At 41.7% G+C, this 14,610-nt stretch overlaps 1 protein-coding gene across 1 annotated transcript in view; it reads right to left on the bottom strand.

Moving 5' to 3' along the window:
* Nucleotides 1-11,825: 11,825 nt before the first annotated feature.
* Nucleotides 11,826-14,610, bottom strand: part of ACTR6 (actin related protein 6) — a 28,567-nt gene continuing 25,782 nt past the window's right edge. Inside the window, exons 10-11 of the mRNA XM_040407135.1 lie at nt 13,937-14,075; nt 11,826-12,041 (exon numbers count right to left, since the gene is read on the bottom strand). Of these exons, the coding sequence (XP_040263069.1) occupies nt 11,912-12,041; nt 13,937-14,075 (269 nt within the window). The 3' untranslated portion in view covers nt 11,826-11,911. The remainder of the gene's footprint in view (nt 12,042-13,936; nt 14,076-14,610) is intronic.

Genomic DNA, 14,610 nt, shown 5'->3' with positions numbered 1-14,610 from the left:
TGGGAGGTTATTTTTACTTTGTACTATGTGAAACTACTGATTCTTAGAGGGAACTCATCACTTTTATACACTGTATAGCAGCAGACTTGGGATCTTTGAAGATGGGCCAATGTAAGGCCATAATGATCATAAAGTTGATCAGCGGTCGAATAAAGAGCCTTTTACTCCAATCAGTGGAAGCTGCATTGGATTACATTATGTTGGCAGAAGAAGGGAGGTGTACTGCCAACGAGCGCGCACAGGGGCATAGCTAAAGGCTCAGCTTTGTGGTAGGGGCAGGGAATCACATAGCCTTCGTGCTGCCTGAGGCAAAAATTGAAACGGCACCCCACCCCACCCCCATGCCAAATTCTTGACCCCTTCCATTCAGCCAGAGGTGTAACTTGACCTGCATGCACTTTCTATAATACCAGTGTCTTCTTATGAGGCACAGGGGTCTTTGGGCCCAGTAGCGACTGCTGCCTCTGCACCCCCTATGCCCCTGAGCGCGCATATCTATGCCTACACAAAAGGTCTAGTCAGTGGACAAAGCTTTTGCTTGTTTGTTGTCTGATGGCTGCCTGTTTACATTGGGCATACAAGAACCAGTGCTCTTATGAACCTTCGTCTGCCTGATTATTGGCCTTTTGTAGAGCATAGCTTCTCAATTCACTAAAAACCGAGACATCACTGAGTACTTTCACCTTATTAGTGTCAGCAGTTATTGGGCTCATGTGTTAAAGGGAGTCTTTCACGCAGAGTCACCCTATTAACCTAATAACAGTGGTATGTCCACGGCATCCCCCCTATTAAAACTGTGCTTACCGTTAGTTCCTTGCTAGCATCGTTGTGCAGAAAAACACTTTTAATCCGTATGCAAATGAGGCTGTGAAGGTGCCCAGGGGCGGCGTTACAACGGCCGGTGCCCAGGCCCCTGGGTCATTTTCATACGAAGCCACTCCCCCTCCGCCGCGTCTGCCCGCCCTTAGTCTCTGCTCTAACCTCCCTCCTCCCGTCCGTAATCCCGCGCATGCGCCGATGAACGCGATATCGGAGCGTGCGCATTGAATGAGCAGTCGGGCCGGGGCATCGCAGTTTACCGTGCGTTATCGCGTTCATCGGCGCATGCGCGGGATTACGGACGGGAGGAGAGAGGTTAGAGCAGAGACTAAGGGCGGGCAGACGCGGCGGAGGGGGAGTTGCTTCGTATGAAAATGACCCAGGGGCCTGGGCACCGCCCGTTGTAACGCCGCCCCTGGGCACCTTCACAGGCTCATTTGCATACGGATTAAAAGTGTTTTTCTGCACAACGATGCTAGCAAGGAACTAACGGTAAGCACAGTTTTAATAGGGGGGATGCCGTGGACATAACACTGTTATTAGGTTAATAGGGTGACTCTGCGTGAAAGACTCCCTTTAAGGCTACAAGCTGACTGTACATTTTCAATAAGGGCTGTATATGATATTTAATATATTAAATGTGAAATACTGGAGGTTATATATTTCATTAAAGGAGTTGTATGCTTTAGAAAATATATTTTTGTTAGTTATCTTCATTGATAAGCTGATCAGTGGATCTCCCATGCTTTGGACCACCACCAGTCAGTTGTAATCTGGGAGGAAACCTGGCAATTTCCCTGCAGGGCCACCACAGTTGCCATTGTAATGCACTAACAAGTTGGGTCCTCCAAAATAAGACGTTCTTTGTAGCCCTTCACCTCTCTGGATAAAATATGTGGGTTCTGAGTGTGGGACCCCAGTCTTTTGAGTCAGAATTTTTTAATATTGAATTTGAAAATGCTTTTTTTGAAACCATACACTCCCTTTAAAGGTATGTATACCTCCATGCATAATCTAGTGTATATTATAAATGCAGAAAAATAATAGAACAATATGGCTTTCCCCCCCCCCCCCACACCTGTCCTTGGGCCCCACCTTTTTAATGCACCTCCGCTCTATTGCAGTCGATGGAGTTCAGCTGAATTAGCACAGGTGTGGCACTGTTTTTGAAAGAAAGCAGCCATGTTTTTCTAATCACGGAAAGTCCTTTTTGTATTTACACAATGATGCTAATTATAACTTGAAGACTGAGATTTAGACCTTTTATGGTATATTCTGTGGAAATAACCCTTTAACAAAACAGATGGGGGTTGTATAGCAAGATAATTTCTCTGCATTTATCATGTATTCATAGATGTAATGACACTTTAACCAAACACTAATTTATTCTAGCTGTAGTCTAGAAAAATCTATGTCAATGTATTACTCTAATGTAGCAATTAATTTCCATGGGATAAGTGCAATTAATTGTATGTGTGTAGGAGCTTAACTGTGAAGAATGCTTTTGCTTCTTATTTTATATGACATATTATGAAGAGGTGTTATGCATTCCTAATTTTCCTTTTTTTTTTTTTTAGCAGAACATAATTAGATACTTGATTAGTCAGGAGAGGGCATATGAACTTCATGGTGGGGGTGTTCTCTCCTCTATCAGCCACATCAGAGAGCTAACAAGTGGTGGATCTTGTCTGTCCATGTACTATCAAAAATTTCCTCTTGCAAAATTACCCAAACTTCTTGCCAGGGGGTCTCAGGAGCCAAGATCACCCCTTTAAGTCTGGATAACACTAGCAATGAAAACCATGCTGCTTTTCTATTTTCTTGGAATTTCTTGTAAACCTGAAGCAGTTGTTCACATAAGTCATTTTAAGTCCCAATGAGACCGCTGTAGAATTTGCTAGAAATAGGTTCATCTGTCCATTAAACCCAAAAGAGTAGAATCCACTCACACTGCTCTCCAAAAGAGTGGTCAGAAATACTCACATTTAAAAGGGTTCTCCAGGAATTATTTAAAATGTCCGCAAGCAACCTTTCCTAAACTGAGTAGGATTGGTTGCCAACACTTAGCGTTGCCTAGGGAGTGAGGCCTCACTACACACTGAACTGCTGTACAATAGATGGTAATGATGTGACCCTACCTATGATATGCCATCATGGCTGGGCAGCCTGACAGGAAAAACTCACCAATATGTAGTATATGCAAGTGCCTGAGCACCGTAACCAGCTCTGCAAGTGGAGGCAACCAGTCCTGATCACATTCTAGGACAGGTTGCTGGCTGCCATTTTTATATTATTCCCAGAAAACCCTTTAATCTAATATTTGCTAGATCATAGTAAACCTGCATCAATTCTTTACTGCCCTATATCAGATCATGCTGTTGCCAGTAGTAATGGTCCAATACCTCCCGCCCACATCTGCATTCCTGTAAAGAAAACGAGGGATACATGCCTCCAGTAGTGACACCATTGCAACAGGGTGGAATCATCCACACAAGTGTCTTTATTGTACTCACAATATGACAAAACTTGAGAGCATATAAAATGTGGCTCATGCCAACAACATTGGCTTCTGGTTGGTCCAGCCCAACTCGAGTTTCACAGTTTTGCTTTTTTCGGGGCTTAGTCAGTTCTCCTGACACAGGTCTATTACATGTAACAAGAAATGCCAATTCTACTACTGAAAGCAAGTCAGCCAGCCCCCTTCACACTCGGCACTGGTCATATCTTGACATAGGAAACTGCTTAGTGTGGAGACCAAGAAAGAAGGATGTAGACCTTTTGGGAGTTAAAGCACAAACCAATTTTATTTTTCGAGTTTTAGTTTAGTTTTTGAGTTCAAGTTTCATCACACCGAAAGGCAACCAGTGGTATATCAGTGACCTACAACTGCTGCCCCCTAATTTACACAGCAGAGTCTGTGTATTCCTATGGTATATAGCTTCAGCCTGTCTCCACTGCCTCCTACCTGTGATAGGTTTCTCCCTGTTGCTCTTTTAAGCTAGATGTAGGGGAGAGTAGTGTGAAGCTGCATCACATAGAATTCATTGTACGGACTCTCCTATTATACTGTATCCCTGCTTTCCTGCTCTCTTAGATAAAGCAGAAAGGAGGGAGGGACTTGATGACGGTTGGTGTTATACTGTAATTCATATGAAAGGAAATACTAATCTCATGTCTACACAAGAAAGCATGCACTGGATTGGAGTCAGACTGGAGATCACATGACTAGGTACCCATAAAGAAAGGGTTTAAAATGTATGGATAGATCCGTACTGTAGCAATATGTGGAAAAACAAAATGCCGGACTGCAACAGTATTTGAAGCGAATCTGTCAACAGTGACCTTCAACTGTTTTCATAGACACATAGCTGTGGTTCACTTGATTAAAACACTTCTCTTAGGTCTTGTTCACACGACCATGCCGTGTTTTGCGGTCTGCAAATTGCAAAACACGGATGCCGCCTGTGTGCCTTCCAATTTGCGGAATGGAACGGATGTCCCTTTATAGAAATGCCTATTCTTGTCCACAAAACGGACATCACCGAAATAGAAGACGTCATCGGCGCAGGCGCACTGAGGGAGTTCTGAGGAGACGAGCCTCCTCATCTCAGAGCGCCTGCGCCGATTCAACACAGGCGCGCGATTTTTGAAACGCCGACAGGGCTGGCCGGAGGAGGAGATCCCGGCTGGCCCTGTCAATCAACAAGAGGAGGGGGCGGATTTCTGCCGCAGCTACCAGCAAGTAGCCGCCCTACTTGCTGGTAGAGACCTAATTTACATATGATAAAACTTAGTTTTTTGAATAAACTGCTGGATCAAAGTAAGGAACACCATTATATTTTCATATATCGCTATATAACTAATTTAACTAGCCCCAAAAAAAAAAATCACTTTAGTGGGGTGACAGAAGCCCTTTAAAAAAACTTCAAATGGATGTTGGATATGTTTGAAAACCGCACAATATATAGCTATTTTTCCTAAAGAGAATCTGTCACCATTAACTTCCCAATCCACAAAGCTGATTAAAACACAATTCTTTTGTTAATCTGAGGCTCCGATCCCAAGTTATACAATATGCAGATCAGCCCTTTAAATGCAATCTAATTAGGCGAAAAAAGCTGAACTAAATGCTGTAATTGGGGAAAATGTTTTTAAAGGTTTCAACTATATTTACAAAATAATTCCATAATTGATCTTTTCCTTGGACAATAAAATTGTAAACTACCGCATCTTGACAAGTGTCTGTATGGTTGTATTTTTTACTATTTTTTAAAATTCAATACAATAAATAAACCTGAATTTTAAAGTCACTTTGTTCTGTTAGTAGTATACATGTATAAACACATGCTGTGTAAATAAGGACTAAATAAAAGATTACTGTCTATGGCAGGGGTGCAAAACATGCAGCCAGATACCATTCTGTGCGGCCTCCAACCATCTTGTAAGGCCCCTTTCACACGAGCGAGTTTTCCGCGCGGGTGCAATGCGTGACGTGAACGCATTGCACCCGCACTGAATCCGGACCCATTCATTTCTATGGGGCTGTGCACACGAGCGTTGATTTTAACGCATCACTTGTGCGTTGCGTAAAAATCGCAGAATGCTCTATATTCTGCGTTTTTCACGCAATGCAGGCCCTATAGAAGTGAATGGGGCTGCATGAAAATCGCAAGTGCGGATGCGGTGCGATTTTCTCGCACGGTTGCTAGACTATCGGGATGGGGACCCGATCATTATTATTTTCCCTTATGACATGGTTATAAGGGAAAATAATAGCATTCTTAGTACAGAATGCATAGTACAATAGGGCTGGAGGGGTTAAAAAAAATAAATTTAACTCTCCTTAATCCACTTGATCAAGCAGCCGGCATTTCTTCTGTCTTCTTTGCTGTGCACAGGAAAAGGACCTTTAATGACTTCACTGTGCTCATCACATGGTCCGTCACATGATCCATCACCATGGTAAAAGATCATGTGATGGACCATCTGATGAGCGCAATGACGTCATCAAAGGTCCTATTCCTCAAAGAAGAAGACAGAAGAGAAGACGGGCTGCGCGATCAAGTGGATTAAGGTGAGTTAAATTATTTTTAATTTTTTTTTAACCCCTCCAGCCCTATTGTACTATGCATTCTGTATTAAGAATGCTATTTTCCCTTATAACCATGTTATAAGGGAAAATAATAAAATCTACACAAACCCGAACTTCTGTGAAGAGGTTCGGGTCTGGGTACCAAACATGCTGATTTTTCTCACGCGCGTGCAAAACGCATTACAATGTTTTGGACCCATGCGGAAAAAACGCAAACATGGAACGCAATTGCAGTGAAAACAGACTTAGTTTAGTGTCAAAATCGCACCATTTTCCCTGAACGCATGCCGCCAAAATCTGCAACGCCCGTGTAAAAGGGGCCTAACAGACATGTATGTCTATGTCTTGTGGCTGCTCACATGTATCTTTCATGTGAGCCCCCAATCAGAAAAGGTTGTGCACCTTGGTCTATTGGATGCTTCTTCAATTTATACAAATAAACAAATTATGTGTCACAAATGATGGTGCATGTCATATTTGAGTCTTTTTGAGCTTCTCGACACTTCTAAAGGGGCTGGGGCTTCAAGCAGCCTGCTGGTTTTACTATAAATTATAGCAACCCAAAACCCACTTATTTATAGCAAAGTGCCAACACGGCAATTTAACCTGAATACTACAGTCCAATATAATATACTGTAGTATATCTTCCATGTACTTTATCATTCAGCTATAATAACCTGTCTACATTTAGTGCGCTGCCTGTGCTTTACATAGTGCGCCCTACTAATGAATGGCAGGAAGAGTCTCTAAGGCATATTGGTACGCCATAGACTTTTTCCAGGGTGCGGGTGCCCACAAGAGGACTCTGAGTGCTGCCTCTGCCATAGGTTTGCGATCACTGCCCTAGATGGTGTCGTTTTGAGTTTGTTATATGGCTATCAATCTCTCATAAGCGTACACCGCTATCTCTCATAAGCAGAGATTTAAGTGTTAGTTTTGTGGGAAAAAATTCTGTAAAACTTATCAATCTGTTCTGCTCCTCCTGTTCTATAACATGCTGACTACAGACTGCATTTTGTGGGGACAGGCTCTCTTAAATAATAGACAAGAACGGTACAACAGTTTGTGTCTTTGATGATGTCACCAGTGGGAGGAGTCAGACCAGTAAGAGGACTACACAGTGGGTATTGTACACTGTAACTTGTGAGGTTGATACTCCTATTATGTGACCACATGCACCATTTCTGTTTTAATGGTCAAAAGATGCCACATGATTCAACAGTAGCAGAGTGTATAATATTAACCACCTGTACCCTTGACTATTAAAGTTAGTGACATTGACCCTTCCACATCATTAAAGGGGTTTTACGAGATTTTAATATTGATGACCTATCCGCAGGACAAGTCATCAATATGAGATCAGTTGTTTGAAGAGAAGGCTGCACTGCGTGTGAGTGCAGCCTTCCCTTCATTGTTAACCTTCTCACCATCGACATTGCAGCAGCGCGCAGGTGTAATTACGGTACAAGCCGTTCCATTCTCTACTATGACACGGCCCTGTAGTATACACTTGAATGGGAAGGAGCCATCCCATTGAAATTAATGAGTGCGCTTGTTATTACACCTGCTCCTCGCTGCGATGTAGGTGTTGAACAGGTAAACAATGAAGGGAGAGCTGTGCTTGCATGGAGCGCAGCCTTCTCTTCAACTAGCTGATTGGTGGGAGTGCCAGGTCTCAGACCCCCGCGGTTCAGATATTGATGACCTGTCCTCAGGATAGGTCATCAATATTATAATACCGGAAAACCCCTTTAAATTACCAGGTAATATTTATTTTCTAATTTTCTGTTGTTTAAACCTTAAGGGGCAGCCTTATGATCAGGTGTGTTTTAAAGCCTAAAAATATGGTATATATATTGTATAGACATTTCATTACTTCGTAATTATGCTAGTTGCGCCTTTTTCCTCTACAAAAAGTTATATTTTTCCTGTGAGACTTACCACTATATTTGGGAAGATGGGTGTCTGCAGGGATCCAAATCTACCAAGCCATAAGAGCATTAGTGAAATTGAATAGTGATTTTGAAATAGAACGCTCCTCACATTATCCCAAAGAGGAGGATCAGGTTAACAGATGAGACCAAAATATAATGCTTCTTGTGTGAACCAAAAAGTTCTGTTTGGAGAAAATCTCTTCCCATCTGTGAAACACAATTGTGTATGTCATAATTTGGGCCTGTTTTGCTGCATCTGTGCCAGAAAGGCTCGCCTTTACTGATGGAACAAAGAATTCTGAATGATGCCAACAAATTTTAAAGGAAAATGTCAGGAAATCTGTCTGTGAACTGAATCTCAAGAGAATGTGGGTCATGCAGCAAGACTGACCCCAAGAACACAAGTCGTTCTACCTAAAAATGGTTAAAGGCTAGGTACCTTTGGAGGCAAATTTTTTTATGATTGCATAAGAAACACCCCACATGTGGTTGTAAACTGCTGTATGGGCGCAAGGCAGGGCTAAGAAGAAAAGGAGTGCCGTATGGTTTTTGGAAGGCAGATTTTGCTGGACTGGTTTCTAGACGCCATGTCCCATTTGAAGCCCCCTAGATGCACCCTTACAGTAGAAACAATCAAAAAGTGACCCCATTTTAGAAACTACGGGATAAGGCAACAGTTTTATTGGTACTATTTTGGGGTATATATGATTTTTAATCGCTCTACAGGTGCAAGAAAAAGTATGTGAACCCTTTGGAATGATATGGATTTCTGCACAAATTGGTCATAAAATGTGATCTGATCTTCATCTAAGTCACAACAATAGACAATCACAGTCTACTTAAACAAATAATTAAATGTTACCGTTTTTTATTGAACACACCATGTAAACATTCACAGTGCAGGTGGAAAAAGTATGTGAACCCTTGGATTTAATAACTGGTTGAACCTTTTTTGGCAGCAATAACTTCAACCAAACAATTCCTGTAGTTGCAGATCAGACGTGCACAACGGTCAGGAGTAATTCTTGACTATTCCTCTTTACAGAACTGTTTCAGTTCAGCAATATTCTTGGGATGTCTGGTGTGAATCACTTTTTTGAGATCATGCCACAGTATCTCCATCAGGTTTAGGTCAGGACTGACTGGGCCACTCCAGAAGGCGTATTTTCTTCTGTTTAAGCCATTCTGTTGTTGATTTACTTCTATGCTTTGGGTCGGTGTCCTGTTGCAACACCCATCTTCTGTTGAGCTTCAGCTGGTGGACAGATGGCCTTAAAGCGAACCTTTCACCAGGATTTCACTTAATAAACTATTACCAGTACCTTTATAGATTATCCTCATTGTGTTTCAATGCATTCTTGTGCCGCTTTCCTGAAGTCACGCTAGAAGTCAAGGGGGTAGCCCTGCCCTCACCCCTCCTCTAAGTAGTGTAACTGACACCCGGCTCAGTCGCCGGGACCGTGCTTGTACAGGCGGCGCATGTGCCGTCGGACTCGAGCGCGATCCTGTAACTGAATCGCGTGTGAGGAAGAGAAGACAGGCAGGCATCGGGGACGGCGCATGCGCGATTCAGTTACAGGACCGCGCTTGAGTCCGACGGCGCATGCGCCGCCTGTACAAGCGCGGTCCCGGCGACTGAGCCGGGTGTCAGTTACACTACTTAGAGGAAGGGTTAAGGCAGGGGAGTTACAGCGCCGAGTGAGGGTAAGGCTACCCCCTTGACTTCTAGCGTGACTTCAGGAGCTGGAGACGAGGACTTTTAGAAGTCGTTTTTTTCACGAATATACATCCCAGGAAAGCGGCACAAGAATGCATTGAAACACAATAGTAATAGTTTATTAAGTGAAATCCTGGTGAAAGGTTCGCTGCAAGTTCTCCTGCAAAATGTCTTGCTAAACTTGGGAATAAATTTTTCCTTCGATGATCGCAATCCATCCAGGCCCTGACGCAGTAAAGCAGCCCCAAACCATGATGCCCCCTTCACCATACTTCACAGTTGGGATGAGGTTTTGATGTTGGTGTGCTGTGCCTCTTTTTCTCCACACATAGTGTTCTGCGTTTCTTTCAAACAAATCAACTTTGGTTTCATCTGTCCACAGAATATTTTGCCAGTTCTGCTGTGGAACATCCAGGTGCTGTTCTGCAAACTGTAAACGTGCAGCAATGTTTTTTTGGACAGCAGTGGCTTCCTCTGTGGTATCCTCCCATGAAATCCATTCTTGTTTAGTGTTTTACGTATCGTAGATTCGCTAACAGGGATGTTAGCATATGCCAGAGACTTTTGTATGTCTTTAGCTGACACTCTAGGATTCTTCTTCACCTCATTGAGCAGTCTGTGCTGTGCTCTTGCAGTCATCTTTACAGGACGGACACTCCTAGGGAGAGTAGCAGCAGTGCTAAACTTTGGAGATACTTTTATAACCCTTTCCAGATTTATGCAAGTCAACAATTCTTAATCGTAGGTCTTCTGAGAGCTCTTTTGTGCGAGGCATCATTCACATCAGGCAATGCTTCTTGGAAAAGCAAACCCAGAACTGGTGTGTGTTTTTTATAGGGCAGGGCAGCTGTAACCAACACCTCCAATCTCATCTCATTGATTGGACTCCAGTTGGCTGACACCTCACTCCAATTAGCTCTTGGAGAGGTCATTAGTCTAGGCGTTCACATACTTTTTCCACCTACATGGTGTGTTCAATAAAAACATGGTAACATTTAATTATTTGTGTGTTATTAGTTTAAGCAGACTGTGATTGTCTATTGTTGTGACTTAGATGAAGATCAGATCACATTTTATGACCAATTTGTGCAGAAATCCATATTCCAAAGGGTTCACATACTTTTTCTTGCAACTGTATATTATGCTTTTTGTGAGGCAAGGTTACCAAATAATGGATGTTTTGGCACCATTTTTATTTTTAACAATGCTCATGTGCTATTTTTATAGAGCAGGTTGTCACAGATGCGATATCAAACATGTTTACTTTTTGTTTGTTTCAGTTTTACATAATAAAGCATTTTTGAAACAAAAAAATAATGTTTGTGTCTCCATAGTCTGAAAGTCATAGCTTTTTAATTTTTTGGCCAATTGTCTTAAGTAGGGTCTAATTTTTTGTGGGATAAGGTTACTGTTTTATTGGTACTATTTTGCGAGGCATACGCCCTTTTGATCGCTTGGTGTTGCACATTTTGTGATGGTAGGTGACAAAAAAAAACTTTTTTGGCACCGTTTTTATTTTATTTTTTACGGTGTTCATCTGAGGAGTTAGATCATGTGATATTTTTATAGAGCTGGTTGTTACGGACGTGGCGATACTACACATGTTTAGGGTATTTATATTTTATTCATTTTTACCCAATTATAAATATGCGTATATGGGAAATCACCATAGTGATGGATCATGTGACGGACCATGTGATGAGCGTAGTGACGTCATCAAAAGGTCCTATTCCTCACAAAAGAAGACAGAAGAGATGCCGGCTGCGCAAACAAGTGGATTAAGGGGGAGATATAGATAGATAGATATATATATATAAAATTTTTTATTTTTTTAACCCCTCCAGCCCTATTGTACTATGTATTCTGTATTCCGAATGCTATTATTTTCCCTTATAACCATGTTATAAGGGGAAATACAATCTACACTACAACTAACCCAAACCTGACTAAAAACTGAACATCGGAACGCAATCTCAGTCAAAACTGAACTGACCGGACACGCTCGTGTGCAAGGGGCCTTATAGCTCAATTCTGAACTTACTGATAGGAATGTGGCTTAAATAAGTTGGTTATTAGATGACCGCTAGACAGAAGGTATTCCTTTATGACAAAGATGCTGAGTATTTTTAATAAAGACTAATTGAAAAAAATAATTTTAAGTCCAAAATGAGTAAAATGCAATCATGATAAAAAAGATGCCTCCAAATGATCGTTGTCTTTAAAAATCATACCAACAATTCTGTAATAAAGACAGACAAAAAAATGTATCTAATAAATATTTATGAAAAGTTGATCTATTTACACGACTAAAAATTGGTTAAAATACATTTACAAGACAGCATAAATAAACTAAATATCAAATTTCTCTTCACAAACTTCATGACCATTCTCTTCATACTCCTCTCTAGTCACCACCATGTCTTCAAAATCATCGTTTTCTGATATTAACTTTCCTCCTTCCCAAGAGTATGTAATGGGGCTGAAATAAAGACAGAATGCTCAGCCTGTGGTTTGTAGAACAGATGTATACGTTCTATCACTGCAGTAAAGTCATAGCTGCATTATACAGTATATTCAAAAGCAGACTATACACATAAGATACTTGTTGAGCTTTTGTTTGACCATGAGCTTTTCCTCCCTAATGAGGAGGAATAAGCCACAGCCAGACAACTCTTCGGCCTCTTTCACACGGGCGTTGCGGGAACACCCGCGATTTTTCCGTGCGAATGCAAAACATTGTAATGCGTTTTGCACTTGCGTGAGAAAAATCACGCATCTTTGGTACCCAAACCCGAACTTCTTCACAGAAGTTCGGGCTTGGGATCGGTGTTCTGTAGATTGTATTATTTTCCCTTATAACCTGGTTATAAGGGAAAATAATAGCATTCTGAATAAAGAATGCATAGTAAAACAGTGCTGGAGGGGTTAAAAAAATAAATAAATTTAACTCACCTTAGTCCACTTGATCGCGATGCCGGCATCTCCTTCTGTCTCCTTTGTTGAATAGGACCTGTGGTGAGCATTAAATACAGTTACAGGACCTTTGATGACGTCACTCTGGTCATCACATGATCCATCACCATGGTAAAAGATCATGTGATGACCGGAGTGATGTCATCAAAGGTCCTGTTCCTGTATTTAATGCTCACCACAGGTCCTATTCAACAAAGGAGACAGAAGGAGATGCCGGGCTACGCGATCAAGTGGACTAAGGTGAGTTAAATTATTATTATTATTTTTTAACCCCTACAGCACTGTTTTACTATGCATTCTGTATTCAGAATGCTATTATTTTCCCTTATAACCATGTTATAAGGGAAAATAATAATGATCGGGTCTCCATCCCGATCGTCTCCTAGCAACCGTGCGTGAAAATCGCACCGCATCCGCACTTGCTTGCGATTTTCACGCAACCCCATTCACTTCTATGGGGCCTGCGTTGCGTGAAAAACGCAGAATATAGAGCATGTTGCGATTTTCACGCAACACATAAGTGATGCGTGAAAATCACCGCTCATGTGAACAGCCCCATAGAAATGAATGGGTCGGTATTCAGTGCGGGTGCAATGCATCCGCGCGGTATACTCGCCCGTGTGAAAGGGGCCTCAGGGTCCATTCACACATCCATAAGTGTGCAAATTGCAGATCTGCAAAACACGGGTACTGGCTATGTGCGCTCCACACATGGCCAGCCCTGTGATAGAAATGCCTATTCGTGGACAAGAATAGGACATGCTCTCTCTTTTTTGTGGGGTTGTGGAAAGTAACTACGGATGCGGACAGAACACTGTGTGCTGTCTGCATCTTTTGCGGCCCCATTTAAATGAATGGGTCCGCACCCATTCCCCAAAATTGAGCAACGGATGCGGATCCAGAATTACGGACATGTTAATGGACCCTTAAAGACACCTAATGTCCAACATGCCTGATCCTTCTTTCCCCCTGATATCTGAGGGCAGTCAGAAGAGCACATACACAATATGGAGGTTTTGAAAATCTTGTCTAATGTGCATGGCCATCTTAGGAGAAAGTCAACCAGGAATTTCTCCACAATTTGTAGGCATTTATAAATAATAGTCCCATACTAGATTAGCAGGAAAATATAGCCCAGTACTGGCAGCAGCTGGTCACTAGAGGCAATGAGTATGATTTATGATACGCCTGTCTTTGCTTCCTCCAAACACCCAGCAGTTTAGCATGTCCGATAGTCCAGCATCTCTGTGGCCCCAGTCGTACTAGATTATGGGAATATTTATGTATATGGCTCACGTTTACTTAATAATTTTCATTAAAAAAAACAAAACATACTATTACATTTAGAAATAATCTGGGAGCTCATGTTGGTTCATTGCTACACAAATTCACAAAACTTACTTTTGAGGCAATATGACAGACACATCGTAGTCTGTTGGAGTGAGTTTCCGCACCTCAGAATACACACGCTCTTTGAATCCTGGCAATAATGAGTTGCCGCCAGTAAGGACTATGTTCTTGAAGAAATGAGGCTGCATTTCTGAAAGAATAATGGGTAAAATTGTCACGTTTTTAATCCTATTTTACTCAATGGGGTTTTAGTGGAAGAGACAAGAGTACTGAATTCATACACGCATCTCACCAAAGTAGAAGCTAAAGGGTTGGAACTGGGCCACAGCATAGAAGCTACGTAAAAGTAACACATTTTCTTCTACGCTAAACCTTATATTATTTATAATGTATACAGATTCTGCACTCCATCAAAAGGGGCATTATACTTTTAAAACTCAATGGCTTACATGTACCAATAAAGCATCAACTTAGACAGTCAAACTGCGCCAGATTTACAACCATGGCTAATACTGGTTGATAAATCTGGCATACCTATAGACGGTCTTGTCATTAAGTTAATATTTGTTTGCTTAGTTTACTCCGAAAAATATTGCAAAATTTTGCCACACCCCTTGTCAGTGTCTAAAGCACTTCATAAATGTGTTGGAAAGAATTCAGTTCATTTGTGCATATTCCTTGTATAGTAAATCTCTCCCTGTAGTCAAAATAAAAAGTAGTAGAAA

This window comes from Bufo bufo, chromosome 1 (assembly GCF_905171765.1).
Source record: "Bufo bufo chromosome 1, aBufBuf1.1, whole genome shotgun sequence".
In the NCBI taxonomy this organism is placed as follows: domain Eukaryota; kingdom Metazoa; phylum Chordata; class Amphibia; order Anura; family Bufonidae; genus Bufo; species Bufo bufo.
This window is presented reverse-complemented; position numbering and strand designations above follow the sequence as displayed.